Consider the following 21,008-nt stretch of genomic DNA (forward strand, 5'->3'; position numbering starts at 1 on the left):
TAGTTTGTCAGGTGCCTAAGGATGGGACCGTACCGTGAGACCTTCATAAGGGCAGTAGTTCTAGCCAAAACCTCAGTCTGGCATACTATCTCCAACCTTCGTGATCGTTTCCATGTCCAGTTAGCTTTTCAAGCTGAACCCTACGGTTCAGTACATGTTTGGGTCATCAATCGGGAACTTGCCACATCGTTCCACAACAAGATGTCCATTGTGGCTCTCTTCTTCGAACGAAGCGCCTAGCAGTGTGCACATGCCGGACTTGCTGAACGGGATCCGTCTAGACGGCGCCGAGTGGGGGAGACGGGAATGTGTATGGGCAGATGAGGCAAAGTAGCATGGCTTTAGCATCTCTATAAAAGGGGCCAGGGAAGACGTAGAAGTTGAAGTTGTCAAGGCGGAAGTGCGGTGAGGGTGGTGTAGTGGAAGGGGTTATTGAGTGGCTTATTCAAGGACGGGTCTCGTCATGTGGTGCGTGATACGTTTCATTACATGAAACGTGAGGGCGTGCTCATGACGGTGTCGACGGTCTTGACTGCTCCTTGGGGGAGAAGCCTGGCCAGGAGTGCCAGAAGCGTCGTTTGTGCCCATTGGGGTCCCCGAGAAGATCGTTGATGATTTGGATCCTCCTCTTCCACATCTTGTCTTCCGCTCGACCATGATCCGGGATAAACTCAAAGGTCAATAGGTCCGAGATACGATCCCAACGCCACCGGAATATGTAGACCTTTCTCCACAACATAACGTTGGTGTCTGCGTCGTGAGAGAGACAGAACAAGGCGTAATAGACACCGGCGCGGGGCGAGTGCCAAGCCAGATACAAGGCGTACCAGACGTGGCGCAAGATGTTTCGTTTGATGGAGGCCCATGCAGTTCGAATGTAGGATATGATGGAGCCCAAGACTGGAAGGATAGTAAGAGTAACGGCCACCACGGCTGCCACGGCGAAGACCCATAAGGAGACGCCGTCGCCCAAGATCAACAGGTTCGCTGAGAACAGAGCGCAGATGAAATTGAGCGGTATGAAGACAAAGGCCAACTTGGTCAATCGGTTCACGCTGATCGAGGCTTGCTTCGATTCTCGTGTTTCCTGAAGTTGTTCGGCCAGCACTTCGTTCTTGTGCAGTTGCGAATATGTCTTGATGGCCTGCTCTAGGCGGAGGAGGAGTTGGTCGCAGTCATCGAGCAAGGCCTTCAGCTGGAGTGTCGATTCGGCCTGTGTCTTATCAGCGGCTATGAAATTGGCCAAGGTTCTTCGAAATGCTTCCAAATCCATCCGCATATCCAGCATAAACCTGAACTCAACTTTGGTCGACCCATGCCGCCCAGGGTCCGTTGGTCCAGGCCGCCTGGAGGAGACAAGCAGCTCCACCTCGTAGGCAATATGAGACTGATACTCCATCAGGAGTAAGCGAACGTAGGGAGCAAGGAATTGTTTCCAGTCTGAGAAGTTGGTGAGAACTGAGTTGTGCACGTCGTCGTAATAATTGGGCGCGAGCTCCTACAGTCCCTGTAGTCGCGCGTGGCATCGCGCGTACGGAGGAATATTACAGCTGGACGAGCAATGAGTCGAAGTCAAGCTACATGCCGAAACGGCTCTTACCCACATCCCCGTGCAACCATGCCGACATATAATTTGGATACCGGCCAATCTCGAACGTTGTGCTAGAAGTCTCGCTGGGCAGATGTCCCGCACTTGGCAGGGCTTTTGGATATGTCTCATGTACGTGTACGTGTGTAGATGCTAGTGGCCGTTCTCGCTCGAGGCGACGCGGGTAGTCAAGGTGACGGCGAAGAAAGGCGGGACTGATATTGAAGGCCGAAGCCAGAATCTCTACCCACGGCCTTCCCAGCAGGCACGTGTGCGAATACGTTAGGATAATGGCTCTGAGGTTTTTGGACGCCACTATGTCGGCCACTTGCTCTTCATCTCCCGGTCCAAGATAGCGAGTCCTCAATGGCCAGGGGCTGCCGTCGCTGATGTAGGCTGTGACCTGTCCTTGAGGTTGATCGATCTGCGGCGGATGGTCGAAGAACGAGTCCATCCAAAGGCAATCAGCGTCCCTGGTTGCGCGGAGGTACGAGCGATAGTTTCGTCTACGGTCCTCAAGCTTCATCTCGGGCGGAGTGCTGTATTGCTGCTCCAGCGCATCACTTGCGTGGGCGTCTGACGGTTGCCCAGAAGTCGGTGTCGACATGGTTATGGTGCTGCAGCCGATGAAGCAATGTACCAACGGGCCAGTGATCTCGCAGCTGTGGCGGATCCGAAGCTTGATGGTGAGTCGAGGATAATGGCGAAAGGGCCCATCGAGTTAACATATTGGCCTTGCTTATGTTATGTGGGCATGTGCAAGGCTGCAGCTGAAGGTGGTTGAAGCTCGTATATATGTGATGCCGTGAAGGTGATTGGCGTGTACCTCCATCCATCCAAGCCAAGGCTGCGGGACCTCGGGAGCGTTCCGTCTTCACCATCTCCAGTTCCGGTTAGCGCCAACCAACCTTATCTGGACCGACTTCGTTGTTCTCGTTTCCACCCCTCGCGCGTCATCCAGACAAACCCAACAAACAGGAAATCATTCACTTTCCCCTCCTTTATATAATCGATTATATGTTGTCCACCATGCTTCGAACAAACCTATCTTCGGCAACCAACGGCTGCAGGGGATCAACAAAACATTGTTCCTGCCGATCCCTCCACCTTGGAACCAGCATCTTTCCTTGCTGTGCGCGCCACGTAGGGTGATAGGATCGTCGTTGCACAGCAATCAGCGGGCCTCTATCCAGGTGGCTGTCACGCCCCGTGGCACAGAAAAAACGCCTCTTTCCCTGCTTTCACCTTGCATTTCCAAACCCATTTCTTGCTCCCAGCTCCCAGCCTCCCGACCCGCCTCTCCCATCACACAACCATCACAACCATCACATTCGTTTTTTGGGCTCCGCACCTCGACAGCTTGAGTCGGAGACATAATCTTTGAATATATCCATCTTTGAATAACAGCATTCCTCTCCCGACAAACATCGAACTGCGACGGCACACTCTCTTAACTCGGCCAAAATGCGCGTCTCCCTCTTCCTCTCCGCACTGGCACTCCAATTCACCGCCCCGGCGCTCGCCCAGGCAGTAGAAGAAGGCATCGCGCCCGACCAGCCTCCGCCCTCGGGCTGCAAAACCACCGTCGACAGCCCCTTCACCATCGGCATCGCCCCCATCGCACCCCACAAGCGAGAAACCGCGCAAGAGGTACGCCGCCCTCATCCCCAAAAGGCGCACTCCCTCTTTTTAAAACCCCGAACAACTAGTACTAACAATAGTTTCCCACACAGGCCTCCGGCTCCTTCCTCACCCTAACCCTCACCGACGGCATCCTCCGCGACCCCTCGAACCGCACCGGCTCCATCGTCGCAAACTACCAATTCCAATTCGACGGACCCCCTCAAGCGGGCGCCATCTACACGGGCGGCTTCTCCGTGTGCGCAAACGGCTCCCTCGCCCTCGGCGCCTCGACCGTCTGGTATCGCTGCATGAGCGGCGATTTCGGCAACCTGTATGATCGCAGTATCGGCGATCAATGCAGCGAGGTCAGGATCGTGGCGATGTTTCCGAAGAAGGAAGGGCAGGATGAGGGGGAAGGGAGTACGGTGATGGGCACGGCGGTGAGGACGGGGGAGCCGGTGGGGTTGTCGAGTTCGATCGTGGGTGGTGAGACGCGGACGCGGACCGATCTTACGCAAATCACGGGCACGAATCCTACGAGGACGGCGCTTGTTACGTCTACCCCGACAGGTGGAGCTGCTGAGTCCTCGCAGACACCGCTTGAGGCTCCGCCGGCCCGGGAGAGCGCGGCGGCCGGCTTGACGGTGGATGTGCAGGGTACAGAGAGATGGGGCATGCTCGTAGGGATTGCGGGGGCGTTGTGGATGCTTTGAGCGGTCAGAGAAGGCCGCGGGAGAGGTTAAATGATGATATGACGTTCTCTTCTTTTGGGTGTATTCGTATGAACATGTACAGTTTGACCGTCTTCGAAGATGGGAGGGAGGAGCGGCGTTTCTTCCGAAGATGCTGGGTTTTGTGTCTACATAGAGGGTTTACTGATGAGGTAGCTAGGCACTAATGCCGTGGCTGGGGGAATGGTAATGATAATGATTGATTCCTTGTATATATTCTCGGTAGAAGAAGCGATTGCGACAATATAGTTCCAGTAGTCACGAGAGAGAAGAAAAAGCCGACGATGCCATTTCAACGATTATATTTATATAAATCCAAAAAGAAGAAGAAAACATATCCAAAATCCTCCGCTGTCCTTCCCTCTCCCTCCATTTACCAAATCCATCCAGATAGACTAAATCCTTCTTCACATGTACAAATTGCATCTCAAATCTGCATCTCCACCCAATCATCCATGCGCGCGTCTATACAGCCCAGTTGAACGAACCCCTCGCCACCGCGCCTATCTGCCGCTGCATCTCGATCTGCTGCAGTTGGAGTTGCGTCTCTTGCTGTATCCGGAGTTGCATCTCTAGCTCCTGCATTTGGAGTTGCATCTCTTGCTGCTGCGATGGGCCTCCTATAGAGGGTTGGGCCTCTGCACCTGGTCCTGGATTTGGACCTCCGCCGCCGGGAGCTGCGGTGTTTACATTCGAGACGGGGATCGGGGCGGAATCCGCGGGTGATTGTGCTTGCTGCTGCTGCTGCTGCTGCGGATGTTGTTGTTGTTGCTGCTGCGGGTGTTGCGGATGTGGCTGAACCTGCTGCTGCTGCACCATCCCCATCCCCGCCGCAGTCTCCCTACACACCCTCTCCAGCACCGCCCTGACCGTCCTGGCCCTCTCCGCCAACCCGGCCATCCCCTCGGCCCCCTTATCCATCTTCGCCAGGTCCGGATGCTGCAGGACGCCAGGCCTATAACTCTCCTCGCAGAACAGCGTCACCATTTTCGCCAGCGAGTCGGGCTCCGCCGCCGCTTCGAGGAACAGCGATTTGTACCACCCGACGCGGTGGAGGGCGGGGATGTAGATGGTGGGTGTTGCCGGGTTGGCGTTGGGGTCCAGGTGGGTGATGGTTAGGGAGGAGGGGGCGTGGATGGTGGGGGTGAAGGGGGTGAAGTTGGGGATTAGGGAGGGGTTGGTGGGGACGAGGAGGTGTGGGATGTTTTCGAGGGTCCAGAGGCGGGCGAAGGCCGAGTATGAGTTGTATGCGAAGAGTTCTACGTAGGGGCATGGGTTAGGCACGTGATGCGAGCAATGTATGTGAGGTGAGATGGGAAAAGGTGGACTTACGAGCTACTTCCTCGGGAAGTTGTTGTGCTTTCCAGCTCTCCAAAATCTTGCTCGCCTCGAGGAGTCCGGTGCCCTTGGGCTCGTACCGCTGATCGAGGGCGTCGAAGATGAGGTCGGCGAGGATGTAGAACTCGCGTGTTGGGAGCTCGGTTGCCGGGTCTGCGATTCTCCACGGGTCTGCGAGAGGGGCATTGCTGATACTGACTGCACGGCGGGGGACGGTGAATCCTTGTTGTGGGCTAGATTGGTTGTCATCGCTGGGTTTGTACGCCTGATATGGCGAAGATGACGCTTGAGCTGGGGTCGATGGGGGTCTGCTCTCTGGCTTCGCCGGTTCCGAAATACTCAAGCTTCCCATATCTGCAGGCAGCTCGGCGATGAAGCCAGTGGGGTCAGGCGGAGGTTCCGAGGACGGAGGTGGCTGTTGTGGATGCTGATCACCTGGGGAGTGCACTGGTGGAGGGCTCATGGATGTGGGAGACTGGACTCCATGTGGTGGTGGGGAACTGACTGGAGATGGCGCACCTGGCTGCGGAACCTGTTGCGGCTGTTGGGCTTGAGTCTGATCCCACTGGGGTTGTTGAGGTGAAAGCTGTTGCTGTTGCTGTTGCTGTTGATGTTGCTGAAGCATTTGCGGTTGGGGTGGTTGATGCATTGGCTGTTGCTGAGGAATCGGTTGCTGCTGCTGAGGCGGTTGCCCCTGACCCTGATATGGAGGCGTGCCAACATTGCCATACTGCTGAAGAGGCGGCGTCGGACTGAATGGTTGTGTCTGGGACGGAGCGGGCGTGGGGATCTGCTGCTGTTGATTGGGATGAGGCGGCACGACTGGGGCTCCGGACATCTGATTGGGGCTTGCACCCATATTCAGAGTTGGAGATTGAGGAGATTGAGCATATCCTGTCTGTGTAACTGGACCTTGATTTGACTGCCCTGCGGGAAACTGAGGAGGGACGCCTCCGCCTTGCCCGGGCGCGAACTGGTTCGGGCTCGGGCTAGCAGCAAATGGCTGCTGGGGAGTTGCCTGACCAGGGACGGCTTGAGGGGTCTGAGGGGGGAAGTAGTTGCTTTGACCAGACTGAGTAGATGCAGGGGAGCCATATGACTGCGGTACCGACGGCTGGGTGCCGTATTGCTGCGGCGGTTGGGCATTATAAGACGGAACCTGATGGGGGTTCTGGTTCGGATTCTGCTGCTGCTGCTGCTGATAGTTCTGATAATTTTCCAAATACTGTGGTGTCGGCTGGTGCAGGGGCTTGTTGCTCGAGAACTTTGATATTGTCTTTCCGATCTTGTTGAGCATGGGCTTGGAGGTTGATACTGCCTGATTGATCATGTTTCCCATTGTTGATCCGCTTTTCCCTGCGTGAGACGGCCCATACGCTGGCTGCGGTCCATATCCTCCAGGTCCATAGGTCGGTTGCGGTTGCGGTGTACCATAGCTGGGTGTAGGCGCCGGGTGCTGGGAGGGGTTTTGAGGCCCCTGATACACGGCCGACTGGTGGGGATTGAAACCTGGAGCGGGAGTTTGTGGAGTTTGAGGGACTCCATAGCCTCCAGGTTGTGGGTTTTGATAATGGGCCATTCTGCTCGCGATATGAACAAATGAGTGATGGGCAGGACAAGACTACAGAAAGCGGATCCCGAGCATATGAATTCAATGCGAGACAAGATGTGGAGGGGACTCAGCCGCAGCCACACCAAATACGAGACTTGGCATCCAGCCCGATGCTGCGCCTCGTTTTGGACAGCCTCATCTCGGATTATTGAAAGCGGCGGGGAGGCTAGAAATCCTTTGCACAAAAAGCTTCTTTTCTGAGAAGGTTGTTAAACAGGATATAGACCCTTGGGAAGGTTGAAATAAGAGATAGGAAGCCTTGAGGGACCCGCACTTGGCTACCGCTTCATCCGCGTCCAATAAAGATGCAGGTATAAAGGGGGTTAGTAAGCAGAGGTATACATAATATTGTGGTCCTGAAAGGTTCAAGCATGCGAAATTGCAGATGAAGCTTTGAAATGAATTTCTACTATACACGTCTTCTTGCGAGGCTGTAAGCTCTGCTAGAATCAAATAGGTCCCGTTGACCAATGCAATCCACCCTAACGCTGAGCCACCCAGCGGGATGGTAACCATGAGCGAGAAGCAGGATCGATCGCTACGGTACGGGCAGCACGTAAAGAGACGCTCGAGTACCATTCATCAAGTGCTGGCACTGTATAAGAATGCAGCTTACGGTGTTATATGGCGTGTCGTCTCTATGCCGGGACCATATGCCACGTATCCAGAGAAATAGAGACAGAGAAGCATCTCGAGAACTTCCTCTCATCAGTGAGGATCCATAGTCGATTAACCCATGAAAGCGGAGGACACCGACGCGGGCACTGCCGCTGCGAGATCAGGCTCAGACGTAGCGAATTCTTCCTGAGTCTCCTCCTCAATGAAGGCTTGGAATTGCCGTTCAGCGCCGGTTTGGGCGGCAGCACTTGAAGCTTCGCCTTCGCCTTCGCCTTCATTATTGACGTCGACATCCATGGTGACGATGTTGACCGAGGTCTCTGTTTCGATGCGCACCTCCTGCTCTTCGACGGGACTCTCGACTTCCATATTCTCTGCGATCTCGATCTCGCCTTCGTTGGCTCCCTCAGCTTCGTCACCTTCGACATCCCCATTCTCTTGAGCATCGTTGACTTCTTCTACTTCAATGAGCTCGAACTCTTCCTGAACTTCGGTGACTCTGTTCTCTTCAGTCTCATTTTGCGCCTGTTCCTCTTCCTCTTCCTCTTCCTCTTCCTCTTCCGCTCCTTCAGCTTCTTCAGCCTGGCGAGCCTCATCCTCTGCCTGGAGCTCTAACAAGCGGTGCTGCAGCTGCGCCACGAACTTCTTCGGAACTTCCATGGTAATATGGCCTCTCTTAGCACGTGTCTTCTTCACTGCATCCCTCGCCGTCTTACGACCGGGCGATGCTGCGGCGGGTGGAGTCGCGTTCTTCGCGGGGCGACCCACGCGCTTCTTTGCCCGTCCACGTCCAGAAGCATCAGCATTGGCCTGCGCGGCTCTCGCAGCAGCCTCCTCCTTCGCCTCCTGCAGTTGTTTGCGATCGCGAAGCTTCGACCTGATGCGAGCATTGACGCGTGGAGGCGGAGCGGGTGCAGCTGCAGCCCTCCGACCGCGTTTCTTCGCTACGCGCACGGGTCCAGCAACCGGAGATTGAGCGACAGCAGTCTTTCGGGCGCGAGGCGACTTGCGTGGTTCCATCATGGAGGGAACGTTCTTAGCGGGGCGACCACCACGAGGGCGACCGCGAGCGGATGTGTTCACTTGCTCGACTGCGTCTTGCACTTCGTTTACCTGCTCAGCCTTTGGTGGACGACCGCGTCTCTTCTGTGCGGGTTGCTCCGTCTCGGTCACCGCTTCGCCTTTCTTCGGCCGGCCACGACCAGATGTCTTTCCCGTCTCAGTGTCTTGCTCCGGTGGAGTAGCCGCCTCGACCCTTGCCGGTCAACCGCGTCTCTTTGGTGGGCTTTGCTGCGCGACTTCAGGTACCGGCTCGCTCTTCCTCGGACGTCCGCGACCAGAAATCCTCGGCTCGTTTGCAGTCGCGTCAACAGGTGCAGGTTCGGCGACAGCGGGCGCGACTTTTGCAGGCCGACCGCGTCGCTTGGGAGTGGTTTGGGCGACAGTGGGCGCTGCGTCGCTCCTCCTTGGGCGACCGCGAGGCATCGCGTGGAATAACTCCGGTAAAGAGAATGAGAAGTGAGTATGCGCGCAATTGATACGAAGATGCGCGTCTTTTCGAGCCGATTTGTTTTAAGGTGAGTTGAGTTGTTTTGGGTGGGCGGAGCTTCGAGGTGAACCTGTTATCCGAGGAGCGTTAGCGTGGGCAAGAGCGGTCAAAGCTCCCATTTGGATCACTAGTGTATTGTACTATTGTATGTCAAGGTAAATTGAAGGTCAGTTGTCCCACCCACGATATTGTTCAGACGTTCGTGAAGAGCGCAAATAACTGGATTGCTTCAGCCCTATAACTTGGCTTTACATCAGCCGTTGTGCCATGTTAATGAAGTGGGGCCTCAATTCGGGGAATATGTATCTTGAAGTTATAGCCGTTAAGCATCAACACACTTCCCATGCCCCACAATTGTATAATCGTAGATGAGGATATGCACGGCGGGAATAGGCATATTCACGTATCCGAACGCTCGGTACAGGAGGAAGGTTTACACCATAGATATAAGAGCCGTCGTGGTCTAAGGACGTGCAAGTTCCTACAACTTGAATTTGACTGATAGAGGGAAAACATGTTCTACGCATTGACCTTTACGCATCTCTTCTCTGCAGCTTCTGCAGCATGTACCCGAGAGTTCCTTAAAGCTGCCACAGACGACTACATCGTTGCTCAAAGTGCCGGCCAACCTAGTGGAGTGACAGCCTTCACAGCTCCCAACCTCACCTACACAGAGAACGCCAAAGCCGTAGACATCACCAAAGGCACCCTGTCCATCCCTATCAAATTCGACTACAACTTCAGTGGCCACGACACACTCCAGTGCGCCGCCTTCACCGAACTCATCGCCGCTACGGATAAACATCCTTATGTGATCCACACTCGGATGGTCTTTGAAAACAGCAAGGCAACGTTGATCGAATCAATAGTCACCGACCAAGGCGACTGGCTTTTCAACGCAACCGGAACCCTCAACCTCGTGAAGCCGGAAACGTGGACCCCGATCCCTCAGGCCCAGCAAGATACACGGGCTGTCATCCAGGCCGCAGGTGACGCATACTTTGACCGCTTCGGCAACACCTCCGTAGTCGTGCCTTGGGGACCGCCTTGCTACCGCGTAGAGGGAGGTTTAGCCGCTAGAGGGACGTTGAGGAGTAATGATTCGTTCTGCGAGATGGTCTGGCCGAGCACGATTATCGTGCCGTACCGGAGATACGTGGTGGATGAGTTGTATGGGGTCGTGGACATGTTCATCGGGTTCCCAGGGTTGGACAGGACGCAGGGACAGGCGCCGATGCCAGATAGCCACCTCTTCAGGATTGAGAATGGTAGGATCAAGTACTCGCACACGGCTTCGGCGTGCGTGAAGGATGGATGCGGGTTGAATGGAACTTTCGGTGGTGGACTTCAGAGGCTGGCAAAGCGGGGTTACAGGAATCGCGCAGTGAGGCTCCAGGGCTGATGGTCGGAAAGTCGAGCATGACTTGGTACCCCTAGGTACGCAACAGACAATAGCATTGCTATACCCGGTTGTCTTCCTTGGTGCGATTGATGTTGGGGGTCCATTTACGTGTGTCCAACCCGGGGGGGACACAGACAGCTTGCTAGACAGAATACCCTCAATCTCTGGCCACATTCCTAGCCGTAGGTCGTCTCTTCAAGCTCGATCTTCCTCACGTGTGCCCCTGGCACGACAATTAGCCCAACATAGCGGCTAGTCCACGAGACCTTCACGGTAGGGTTCCCAGACTCCTCGACGGCTTTCCGAAGGACCTCAGCAGACGGTTCCCGGTACTCGTGAGCCAGACTGAGAATGATGTTTCGGTCTTTGTCGGTGCATTTCAGCTGTCCGCCGAAGACGCGCTTGTCGGAGACGTGGATGCGGAGGTTCTTGCCGATGAGACTGGACAGGTAGTCACAGGCTTCTTTGTTGTCCATGCTGCCTTAATATAGCTAAGTTGCTACGGATTTCTGGTTTCTTTGATCGTGGTATAGCTATCCAAAGCACAGCTGATCGAATTGTTGATTCCAGCGATCTGGTGAGTGAACTGCCTTGGCGTGCCGGGGGTTTGGGAAACCCGCCAAGCCCGGACCTCCGAAACTCCGCAAGGGACTCGGGGGAAATTGCGACTCCAGCTTCGATTGACAGTGCAAGCTCACATCCACCAAACATGTATCTAATACGGCGGAGCGGCCAACCTGCGTGGACGCTTTTGCGGTTACCAGCGCCGATTGTGTGCGGTTCAAGACGCGCATTCTCGCAGAGCCATGCGCGAGAACGAGGTTGGCTCTCAAAGGCGCGCATATCAGCGTGAACAAAAACCCTAACAAAGTGCAGGCAGCCTTCCTGTCTACCTCACACCCTCCAAACCCGAACTCTCCATTATCCTCTCACAGCTGAACTCCAAAGTCCTCCTCCCTCTCCACCTCACAAAAGATCAGGCCAAGCTCGTCTTCAAACCGGAAAACAAGGCCCGCCTCGAAGCGTCCGACCCCATCGAGATTACGCTAGGAAATGTCACGCTGCCGCTGGAGCATATTGACAGGAATCGGGATCAACCGAGCCAATGGGGTACAATCAAGACCATCATTGAAAAGGCGGAGTCGAGCAACGACTGGGAGAATGTGATTCGGATGCTGGAAGGCGTGCGCAGCGCGGGCATTCGCCTGTGGCCGTTCCAGTGGGAGAAGATTGTACGGTCATTGCACGTAGCAGACATGCAGCATCTGGTCGTGAAGGCGGTGCAGCGGGCGGGAAAGACGGGGTTGCGGTTAAGGCACAGCCGCGTCATTCACGCATTGTTTTTGGGCTTCCATGAGAGGGCAGCAAGGTCCGAGTGGGACCCGGCCATAACGGCTAAGATGCTCGATTTCGTTGAGGAGATGGTGTACCGCATGGAGGGGAAGGAACATCTGGGCCGAGAGCCAGTGACGCCTAATGACATTAGGGCGAGTCCGTTCACGATTGCGTACCCGGCGGAGTTGGCTGCGGCCAGAGCCAAAGTGCAGTTTGGCGGGGAGGATAAGGATAGGAAAGTGAGGAGATACGCGTCCAGGCTCATGAATGCGATCACGCAAACGACATGGGGACTAGTAAGCCCGACGAATGGCAGGCAGTAGACTTGTACTGATGTCAAGCAGGGTGTATTGAAGAAGGATTTGGACGAGCTCAAGCAGCTACCCACAGGCACGCAGGAAGAGTATGTGACATTCCAACGCACGACCAATCACGTGCTCCAATACATAGTCGTGTGGAATGCGCTCCGGACGGCCAACCAGGTACTCGGCGACGAAATGCCGTCGGCGGAGAAGGCCCAAACAACCGAGAAAAAGTTGGGAAGGTTGTTGTTGAAAGCTGTGGACACGTTGAAGGAGAAGCGAAGTAATCTACCGGTTCGAGTGGAGGTATCCATGACGGGATGCCAGAAACTCTAGAGGATTGCGAGGAAAAGAATCGCAAGTATGTAGTAGACTGTGCTTATACCTTGTATTATACGCCATCGGGACACACCTAGACGGGTTTGGTGGGATCCTGAGGAAACAGGGTCCCCACGACATGTAAGTAGGCATACAATCATGGGGAACTTGGAGGCTTGAAAGAGTCAGGATATAGGGACTTCGCAGTTGCAAAACACAATGGAGAATGCTCGTGGCTCATAGCCGCTCGAAGCACCATACACGACAGCCTTCTTACTGCCTTTCACCAACAGAAGTCTCGACGCGGCAACGAGGAGCCGCCAAAGGGTCGGTGAAGGAGGCACAACACGGTCATTGTGCAGCAGCCATGCAACTGAAGCGCCTTCGTATTGGCCGTCGTAAGCAGGGAACGGCAGCGCTATGATGTTTTGCAGTCACACGGCGGCCCATGCTACCATTGCAGTAAAGAAAGGGTGGGGTGAAAGAGGGGTAAGCAGGCACAGACAGACATAAATCTTGGAGGGAGAGTTCTTGTATCGAAGGCCGCGGTTCTGCCCAGGTACACTTATAAAGTTAACTACCTGCCGCAGTGGAGTCGAGGGGCGTATCTAAGGGGGGTGGGATCCGCGCGCCTTATAAGTTTTCCTTTTCCTCTCGCCACGACGACCCGTCTTTCTCCCTGCGCCTGTCTTTTCCAATCAAGTTGATTTCGAGCCGCCGAGAAAACAATGGCTCCGGATCATTTCAACGAGCCATTTCCTACCAAGCAGCTCATTATCATAGGTATGCATTCTCTCCTCTGCTTACTCGCTCTTCAAGTTTCTGGTGTTGAGGTGCCCTATGGCGTAGCTGCTAACCCTCTCAACACCAATAGGCATCTGTCGATTCTCCGAACCTATAGCATTCAATTCCATTCTCGCCTACAGCTATGTTATGGTTCAGGACCTGGGCATTCCCGAGAAGGACGCCTCCTTCTACTCGGGCCTGCTCATCTCCGCCTATGCTGTCGCTGAGGCTTTGACTGCACTGGGATGGGGAGCCATCTCCGACGTCTACGGTCGCAAGCCAGTAGCCTTGCTTGGGTTGGGCGGTGTTGCGCTCTCGAGCTTGTTGTTCGGGCTGGCTGGCAACTACTGGGTTGCTCTGTTGGCAAGACTTGTAGGAGGGGCTCTGAATGGGAATGTAGCCATCATGCAGACGATGGTTGCAGAAGTCGTCAAAAACCCTGCCCATGAGCGTGAGTTCACTTCAACATATTGACTCTCAACACAATGGAAACGAGTCTAACACGTATCCAGCACGCGCCTACGCAACGCAGCCCTTCGTTTGGACTCTCGGAGGTATCATCGGCTCTGCCATGGGAGGTTTCCTGGCCAAGCCAGCAACCTTCTATCCGCACCTCTTCTCCCAGGACGGTTTGTTTGGCCGCTATCCTTACCTCCTTCCCAATCTCGTCGCCGCCGTCGCCATCCTTCTCGCCATCATCCAGGGTATCATCTTCCTGGAGGAGACGAACCCCGCCCTTATTGCGCAAGAAGACGACAGTACCATCGATGAACACACGCCTTTGAACCGAGCTCGTCCCCGAGACCGCCGCCTCTCTTCTCTGTCTCGGGCCTCGTTCCGCGACCGGTCCAACAGTGTTCTAGCTGCCATACGAGAAGTCCGGAAACGCCCTTCATTCCTGGAAGAATCCCTCCCTTTGCCAATAGAACAGCGTTTCGATCTTCGCCGCGCCTCCTTTGGGACAATGCATTCTATCAGTCTCCCACCGCCAACCCATGTCATCCCACCTCGGCCTACAGCTGCACCAAAAAGAACCTTCAACTACACCGTAATCATGGTAACCCTCTCCCTGGTCATCATCTGCTACCACCAAATGGCCTTCGTCTCCGTCATCCCCGTCTTCATCCTCGACGAGCCTCACACCGCCTTCGGCCAACTCGACCTCCACGGCGGCCTTGGCGGCTCCCTCCACGAGGTAGGGACCTACCTCGCCGTCAACGGTGTCCTCGCTCTCTTCATCCAGGCCTTCGTTTTCCCACCATTCGTCGAAGCCGTAGGGGTGTGGAAATCCTTCGTAGCCATGATCCTCCTGTATCCGACCTGCTACCTCATCCCGCCCTTCATCACCGTATTCCCGGAATGGGCAGTCGGCCCTGGGGTCTATCTTACATTCATCTTGCAGGACATCTACGGGATTATAGTGTTCCCATGTGCTCTCATTCTGCTGAAGAACGCGACGCCAAGCCCGCTGGTCCTGGGTCGCGTCAATGGCATGGCCATGAGTGCGTGTTGTCTTGCTCGCACCGTTTCGTCGCCGCTTGTGGGACTGGTGTACTCCCTGGGGGGAAGCGCGGTTGCGTGGTGGAGTCTTGCCGGGGCGGCGGTTGTCGGCGCCGTGCAACTATGCTGGGTGCCGAGAGAGGGGGTGGAGAAGGTCTTGGTCAAGAGTGTCATTGGCAAGGTTGCAGATGAGGGTGCCGGGGGAAGAAGGCGAAGGGAGAGGCTGGGGCTGGAGGAGGATGAGGTGCAGAGTGAGGTGTTCGATGATTGAGGAAGGTGGAAAGTATGAGGCGGAAGAGAGGAACGAGAGAGAAGATGGTACTGGAGTCGGCATTATGGGTAAGGCTGGATGATTCTCTGGTACACTTGACGCTTTTCAGCACTTCGTATTCCCTGGCGTACAAGCGCAGCATATCCTATGCATCTGCATATCTTTATATCTCTCCCTGTACTTCGAGCCTTTAGGTCTTTCTATTCCGGTCTCATGAGCGATGCATTTCTCTTCTCGTCTATCTCAGCTGTCTCTATTGTCTCCTTTACTTTGCGGTAACTTAGGGGCTAGATATCCCAGGCAGAGGGGTGTGCATTGGGTCTAAGCAGTGTTGAGCTAGCATACGACAAGAGATGTACAGCGCATCAGCTCTAATCTTAACTCGATGTCTTGCGTAATATTGTAGAAGGGGATGATCACGTGATCCGTTCACACTTAAAAGTTCCCAGGTCGAAAAGGTCGTGCAATCTATTCATATACCAGTATAATTACCATTGGAAATGTCCCCATGTTGACAGAAGAAAGAGGTCTGCTGCATCGTGGGTCTTACACATGTGATTACGTGCCACGCCCAGATCAACAAATTACCCAATCGGGATAGCGCTGCTCTCAGAGGAGGGAGGGGCATACATACAGTAGTCTTCAGCCTTCCACAAGCAGCCTTCCACAACCACCTCCACAATCGACGGTCTCTGTCAAGCTTCTTAAACACTCACTTTTCCATTCATTTCTACTGAGCCAGCTGAGTCCTTAAATAATGGAGGCCGTAATGGCTTTCCCATCCTACCTCAGCCGCTACATCGATCTCGGCTTCGACTCAGACGATGTGTCTGCCCTAATCGACGACATAGACGCCAGTGATCTCGAGTACAGCGAATCTGAATCTGAATCCGAATCCACACTACTCCGCCTCCCCGCCGAGGTCCTGCTCAACGTCCTGGAATTCGTCCCAATCGGGCACATATTGGGCCTCCGCCTTGTCTGCAAGGCCTTCCGGGACTGGATCGATACTCGCGTGCTGTACTCGTATCTCCCGCGCACTCAGCTTTACTTCTACGCGGGAGGTGCTGGTGTTGAAATTAAGAGCGAGAAACGGGCTGAGGTTAGATGGATCACGGCTTCGTTTTCTCACCTCGAAACACCTGCGTGCTCTATAAACACTCAGCCAAGGGCGAAGTGGTCGTCTCCTACGGCGATATTCCGACTTGACCCGAACGGTCATTGGATGAAATCCGTTCTGGACATTGGAGATCCGAAAACCATCGAGGAGCTACTTGATCGATTACCCGAAGTAGCTCGCGACCGTACCCCAGGCTCCTTCGCAAAGCCAGGCTGGTTCATCAAAGTAGACGAAGCTGTCTTCGACCTGGACCTGGGGAGGAAGAAGAAACCCAGTCCTGAAATGCACGTAGACATGGAGCGCAACTTTGTCCGAGTGCGGTGGAAGACGATGCTGAAGAATCTGGCCAAGTCCGAGGCGCGGCTCATCCAGATGTTGCAGGAGCAGCCGGTTTGCGGTTTCACGTTTAGTCATTTTGAGGACTGTTTGCGTACGGTGCGCCGGCAGCGAGTTGGATACCTACTTGATCATAACGATAAGGAGGATCGGATGATGGCGTGGCAGCTCAAATTCCTTCCACCGCTGTTCGGGATACCGGATCACAATAAGGGGAGGCCGGATCCGCAATTCGACCTGCTTCCGAGCGAGGAATACGCCATTAAGCACCTCCTTCGCTTTCGAAAGGAAGCGGCAATGAGCGAGAAAGAGCGCAATCGCCTTTTGCAATTGGCAGAGGATAGAAGGACGATGATGAAGGAGATGCAGGAACTCCAGAGACTCTTCGTTGAGTGGAAACTGGATATGTACGACGCTGATCTGGAGCCGACGTCGTACTACTTGGTGTCGCTGCAGAGAGAGGATGTGAACAAGTTTGTCGAGCTGCCGTCGAGCCCGTTTGCCTGGTCCGATGAGACTATCGCGAAAGAGGAGCGGCGTATCGCAAGGTGGCGGAGTCAGAAGGGGATTAGGATGAAGATGATGGATTTGCTGAGGGAGTCGCATGAGGCGTTGAATGTGCCTGAGGATGCGTTTGATGATCCTTTTAGCGATGGGTGATGTCGAAGGTTTATTGGTATCGACTGCGTTTATGCTGTCTTTTACCTCGAAGTCTCTTTTCTGAGGTTACTTGCCATATGGCTGATAAGTTCCGAAGCCTAGGTACAGATGTACTTTTGTTGGGGGGATGTCACGGATTCGGGATGTCGAGGGGTGGGGGCAGCCGCCAGCGTCACTCAACAGGCTACACAGGATACATCCTCTATCAGAAATTTGGGTCCTCACATTCGCTACCGTTTTACGACCAACCCTACGGGCATGCTCCGGCGACAAGAGCTCTCACTGCAGCGTTTTGGATTCGTCGGCCATCACGCCGACGAATGGACTGGCTGCGCAGCATGCTCGCGATCGACGAGATCAAGAAGCTTCTTGGCCTTGAGAAACTACAAGGACAAGTCATCCATACGCTCGAGATGCCCGTATTCGCGCGGTGCATTTTTTACTGCATAAGCATCTGGATAGGGGAGGGGTTTACGGTGCCTGGTTTGCAGGGCTTATGATATGTTGTGTAAGAATATCTGCGGGTATGTGACGGCAGAGAGGGTGCACATTCTTGCCTGATTTCTGAAGAGGGAAGATTTATAGGTTTGCGGAGTACATATAGGTACGGTAAGTCCGTCCGAGGGATGGAGTGGAAGCGGGATGAGACGAGCCGTGCTAGTAGTGGAATGAATTTGGATTTGGGGTTTGGAAGCATGGTTCATGAAGGTATATCTTGGTTTTTTTTATCTTGCTTCTTAGATGATGGAATTGTTTAACGATGGAGGGTGTTTTTCTTTGTTCTCGCGTGTTTGGATGTAGCCTTTCTGTTGGTGTGCAAGTGGTTGACAAGTACAAATGTAACGGAGCTTTTTATTCATTGGTATGTTGAGCTTGCACCGGTAAGGGTGGTGGTAGGCATCATCCAGATGATCGATCCAGTGGGGGTTGTGAGATTCCTTCTTTTCTTTCCCCTTCTTGTTTCCCGCGCTGACGGCCTCGCTACCTGATTTGTCAAGTGTCGTGGATAGACTGCGTCAACACATCTAGTTTTTCTGCCCTCTAATGCAGTAGTAGGTGCGTGCTTTTTATCCGCCGCTTGCTTGGCGTGCAAGATCGACTCGAGGGACTTCGGGTTGTGTACCGGGTCTTCGAGGTACTGTCCTCTTTACACCGGTGGTGTGTTTGTGTCGTGCGTGGTTCACTAATCAGACTGGCTGCAGGTGGGGATGGTATAGATATGCATGCATGTGGATATATATGTATGTGCAGGGGGAGAGAGCGGGACGCGTTGAGTTGATAGATAAAATGTTGAACGCAGGCAAGCTACGACGGTGCAAGTATCGACGTTTAGTATAATTCAATGTCGACGGAGTCAATATGAGAAGCGAGCGTTTGAGAGGACGAGTCCCTGAAATCTTTCAGAGCGGGCTTCAGTCTTATAAATCGAAGCGACAGGGACGGTGTTGTTCAGGATCGAGTGTGTACCGCCTCCTCCCACGTCCGACTGAACAACCCCCTGTACTTCCAATCCAAGCTAGAATACGTATTTCAAGAAATCCAATTGACTATATTCTAGTTACGCCACTAGGGCACGGTGAAAGGAAGGAACATGAAGAACAATAAGCTCAATCGTACACTCCGGCCGCGCAACCCTAGAATGCCCACCGGTTCAGAAATCTAAATCTCATCGACGTTGATATCCAGCCGCCACTCGGGCCTCCCGTACTTCCACTCATGGAAGGGCACCGTGCCAGGCATCTCCCTGCCGTCACTCAGCCTGAGCCTGGGATACGATTGATCCGTCCAGACATATCTGGCCCCCTCATACGGATGTTTAACGAGCCACGATCTATCTGTGGGTTGTGCTTCTTCACCGACCCGGCCGGGAACTACTTGGGGTAAGCCTAGGAACGAACGGCCCAGCTGCCACAGTGACGCTCGCAGCGGCGCAAGGAGGGACGAACCTGAGTCTTCCGCATCCGCTGTGTCCTGAGTAGACGCTTCTTGCTCGGGCACGATACAGTTGTCGCGTACCTTGTCCTCCAACTCCTGGTTGACGAGCACGAGAGCCCCGCTGTGCCAGCCGGCCGCGCTTACGCTGAGTGCGAAGTGCGCTCCTAGCCCGTCGTCGTCCTTGATATCCAGATTCCGATCCCAGTCCCGGGCCTCTTGTTCAATCCACTCGCTGACCTCACCCGCCACAGAGGGGCCACTCTCCACCCAGTGCCATCTTTCGGCCGCTTCGTCGGGGTCCGTGCCTCCAGACTCGAGGAACTCGAGCCAAAGGAACTTCTCTCGCTGGAACCACACTTCGCGGCCATGTGTATAGGCGTGAGGAACAAGCTGTCGATCGCCAAAGACACGGTTGAAGCCCCGTAGATAGCGGCCGGACAGGCCAAGTGCGCCGCAGTGACGGAGTTCTTTCCCGTACGACGTGATTCTCCCATTGGAATGGAGTGCGAGAAAATGGTAGTCCCCGAAAGCCACGGAAATGACATCCCCCTTCTGCAGTGCCGGGATCTTCTGCAGCCCCGGTATATCTGCATTATTTGCATGGACCTCGTGACGGACACGCCAACACGCCTCGAGATAGTCCTGGTTGGCGGTTATGACCTCGCGGTTCTTGAAGACGGCGAAACGTCTAAAGGAGCCTTGGACATCCGTGGGTGTGTCGCTTTCGTTGCGCAATGCTTGCAATTCTATTACCTCTGGCACTTGATTGTGGTCCCCAAACTTGCCGCAGAAGACTCTGCCGATATCCGTGACGAACACGACGAAGTGCTCGAGGATGATGTAGTTCAACACGACCCCGACCTCTGCTCCTAGCGCACGCTGTTCTTCGCTCTCCTTCGCGGCGCCTTTTGGCCTTTGATAGCCGGTTCTAGGCATCTCGGCGGTCTGCATAACCAGGACCGTGTCTGCCTCGTTCTCGCCAGGCCTGCGGCTCACTATGTCCCACACAACAATTCCTATGCCGTACACGTATGCGGAGCTACGACTCCAGCCTGCGACCACCTTCTTTACACGGCCGAAAAGGGGTTGATTTGCCGGCGACGACTGTTGCGAGGAGGCTTCAGTCAGGTCGACATCAAGGAACTTTACATGCAATGCTGGCTTCTCTGCAGAATACCACGACCAAATGCGACCACTGTCCGAGAGACCCAGGATATGCGATCTGCCGGCGGAGAACTGTCGAATGGAGATCGTTGGCTCCTCATAGGAAATAGACCAGCTGCTGTAGGGAACGCGAACAGGAAACCGTAGACGCTGAGGCCCCGAATTGCCAGTTTGTCGTGTCACTAATTCCGTCTCCCCATTGAGAACGCCAGCCGTGTGCAATGAGCCTTTGGAGGTAAGTATTGTGGTGGACCAGCCACCACATTGCAAATCCGCTATGATGCCAGGTATATTTGTAAGGTCCATCTGCCCGGGACCTAACGCATTGCGGATGAATATGGAGTGGCCTAAGCGGCCTTGACCAGCGGCTCCCCACGTAAAGACACGGCTTTGCGTTTGTAATCTTCTGTAAAGCTTTTGCCATAGTGCACCGTTGTGCTGAACGACTGGTTGGTTGGGGACTCGGAATGTACTACGGGTTACATAGCTCCAGTAGACAGGGTCCAGGCGTATGGAATCTTGGTAGAAGGCTTTGCAACTGCTGCAGAGCGCGAGGAAACTTCTGACATCCAGATAGGGGACCACGAGGACGAGAATATCCAAGGGTAGGTCAGTGATTGAGGACGGCCGCGGCCGCTCCCCGGAAGCCATGTTGATGACGAGTGTGTGTCGTCGAGTGGCGATATCAGAGTGGATTTTGGGAGTATCAGCATCAAAGGTCGACGTTATAGCTGTAGGCGTTGTGTGAATTATCTTGGAGTGGAAAGTGTATTGTGGTTGTTGTTCTGGAGGGAATCCAGCTGCCTGATGACGCAGGGTT

The 21,008-nt window shown here is 54.5% G+C and overlaps 10 protein-coding genes across 10 annotated transcripts; 5 read left to right on the forward strand and 5 right to left on the reverse strand.

Annotated features, from left to right (window-relative positions):
• Positions 1 to 508: 508 nt before the first annotated feature.
• On the reverse strand, positions 509 to 2,195 carry EI97DRAFT_445591 (uncharacterized protein; the record flags this gene model as incomplete). The annotated part of the gene is made up of 2 exons (XM_033799976.1): positions 509 to 1,498; positions 1,605 to 2,195. 2 exons carry the CDS (start codon positions 2,193 to 2,195, stop codon positions 509 to 511), a joined length of 1,581 nt encoding a protein of 526 aa, XP_033650206.1.
• An 887-nt stretch (positions 2,196 to 3,082) lies between these two features.
• Positions 3,083 to 3,594, forward strand: EI97DRAFT_366146 (uncharacterized protein; the record flags this gene model as incomplete). Its single annotated transcript, XM_033795026.1, has 2 exons — positions 3,083 to 3,238; positions 3,310 to 3,594. Coding segments are annotated over 2 exons (441 nt in total), but the record flags the coding sequence as incomplete, so codon positions are not given.
• Positions 3,595 to 5,218: 1,624 nt separating this feature from the next.
• On the reverse strand, positions 5,219 to 5,743 carry EI97DRAFT_385304 (uncharacterized protein; the record flags this gene model as incomplete). Its single annotated transcript, XM_033796011.1, has 1 exon — positions 5,219 to 5,743. One exon carries the CDS (start codon positions 5,741 to 5,743, stop codon positions 5,219 to 5,221), a length of 525 nt encoding a protein of 174 aa, XP_033650208.1.
• Positions 5,744 to 7,279: 1,536 nt separating this feature from the next.
• On the reverse strand, positions 7,280 to 8,995 carry EI97DRAFT_470231 (uncharacterized protein; the record flags this gene model as incomplete). The annotated part of the gene is made up of 2 exons (XM_033801753.1): positions 7,280 to 8,758; positions 8,819 to 8,995. 2 exons carry the CDS (start codon positions 8,993 to 8,995, stop codon positions 7,622 to 7,624), a joined length of 1,314 nt encoding a protein of 437 aa, XP_033650209.1. The 3' UTR covers positions 7,280 to 7,621.
• Positions 8,996 to 9,514: 519 nt separating this feature from the next.
• EI97DRAFT_202751 (uncharacterized protein) lies at positions 9,515 to 10,688 on the forward strand. The gene has a single exon (XM_033793701.1). It carries the CDS (start codon positions 9,574 to 9,576, stop codon positions 10,459 to 10,461), a length of 888 nt encoding a protein of 295 aa, XP_033650210.1. The 5' UTR covers positions 9,515 to 9,573; the 3' UTR covers positions 10,462 to 10,688.
• On the reverse strand, positions 10,550 to 11,060 carry EI97DRAFT_202726 (uncharacterized protein). The gene has a single exon (XM_033793700.1). It carries the CDS (start codon positions 10,935 to 10,937, stop codon positions 10,638 to 10,640), a length of 300 nt encoding a protein of 99 aa, XP_033650211.1. The 5' UTR covers positions 10,938 to 11,060; the 3' UTR covers positions 10,550 to 10,637.
• Positions 11,061 to 11,170: 110 nt separating this feature from the next.
• Positions 11,171 to 12,434, forward strand: EI97DRAFT_461772 (uncharacterized protein; the record flags this gene model as incomplete). Its single annotated transcript, XM_033801220.1, has 3 exons — positions 11,171 to 11,282; positions 11,338 to 12,092; positions 12,141 to 12,434. The coding sequence occupies 3 exons, from the start codon at positions 11,171 to 11,173 to the stop codon at positions 12,432 to 12,434; spliced, it is 1,161 nt and encodes a 386-aa protein (XP_033650212.1).
• A 710-nt stretch (positions 12,435 to 13,144) lies between these two features.
• Positions 13,145 to 14,973, forward strand: EI97DRAFT_385246 (MFS general substrate transporter; the record flags this gene model as incomplete). Its single annotated transcript, XM_033796010.1, has 3 exons — positions 13,145 to 13,199; positions 13,291 to 13,653; positions 13,715 to 14,973. The coding sequence occupies 3 exons, from the start codon at positions 13,145 to 13,147 to the stop codon at positions 14,971 to 14,973; spliced, it is 1,677 nt and encodes a 558-aa protein (XP_033650213.1).
• A 654-nt stretch (positions 14,974 to 15,627) lies between these two features.
• EI97DRAFT_202782 (uncharacterized protein) lies at positions 15,628 to 17,309 on the forward strand. Its single transcript, XM_033793702.1, has one exon. The coding sequence runs from the start codon at positions 15,731 to 15,733 to the stop codon at positions 17,087 to 17,089; it is 1,359 nt and encodes a 452-aa protein (XP_033650214.1). The 5' UTR covers positions 15,628 to 15,730; the 3' UTR covers positions 17,090 to 17,309.
• Positions 17,310 to 18,523: 1,214 nt separating this feature from the next.
• On the reverse strand, positions 18,524 to 20,839 carry EI97DRAFT_425925 (RCC1/BLIP-II; the record flags this gene model as incomplete). The annotated part of the gene is made up of 2 exons (XM_033797172.1): positions 18,524 to 18,892; positions 19,106 to 20,839. The coding sequence occupies 2 exons, from the start codon at positions 20,837 to 20,839 to the stop codon at positions 18,749 to 18,751; spliced, it is 1,878 nt and encodes a 625-aa protein (XP_033650215.1). The 3' UTR covers positions 18,524 to 18,748.
• Positions 20,840 to 21,008: the final 169 nt, after the last annotated feature.

Source organism: Westerdykella ornata (genome assembly GCF_010094085.1).
Source record: "Westerdykella ornata strain CBS 379.55 unplaced genomic scaffold EI97scaffold_35, whole genome shotgun sequence".
Lineage (NCBI taxonomy): Eukaryota > Fungi > Ascomycota > Dothideomycetes > Pleosporales > Sporormiaceae > Westerdykella > Westerdykella ornata.

Coding starts and splice junctions, on each gene's coding strand:
- EI97DRAFT_202751 (XM_033793701.1), top strand. CDS start 9,574: ATGTTCTACGCATTGACCTTTACGCATCTCTTCTCTGCAGCTTCTGCA.
- EI97DRAFT_202726 (XM_033793700.1), bottom strand. CDS start 10,937: ATGGACAACAAAGAAGCCTGTGACTACCTGTCCAGTCTCATCGGCAAG.
- EI97DRAFT_202782 (XM_033793702.1), top strand. CDS start 15,731: ATGGAGGCCGTAATGGCTTTCCCATCCTACCTCAGCCGCTACATCGAT.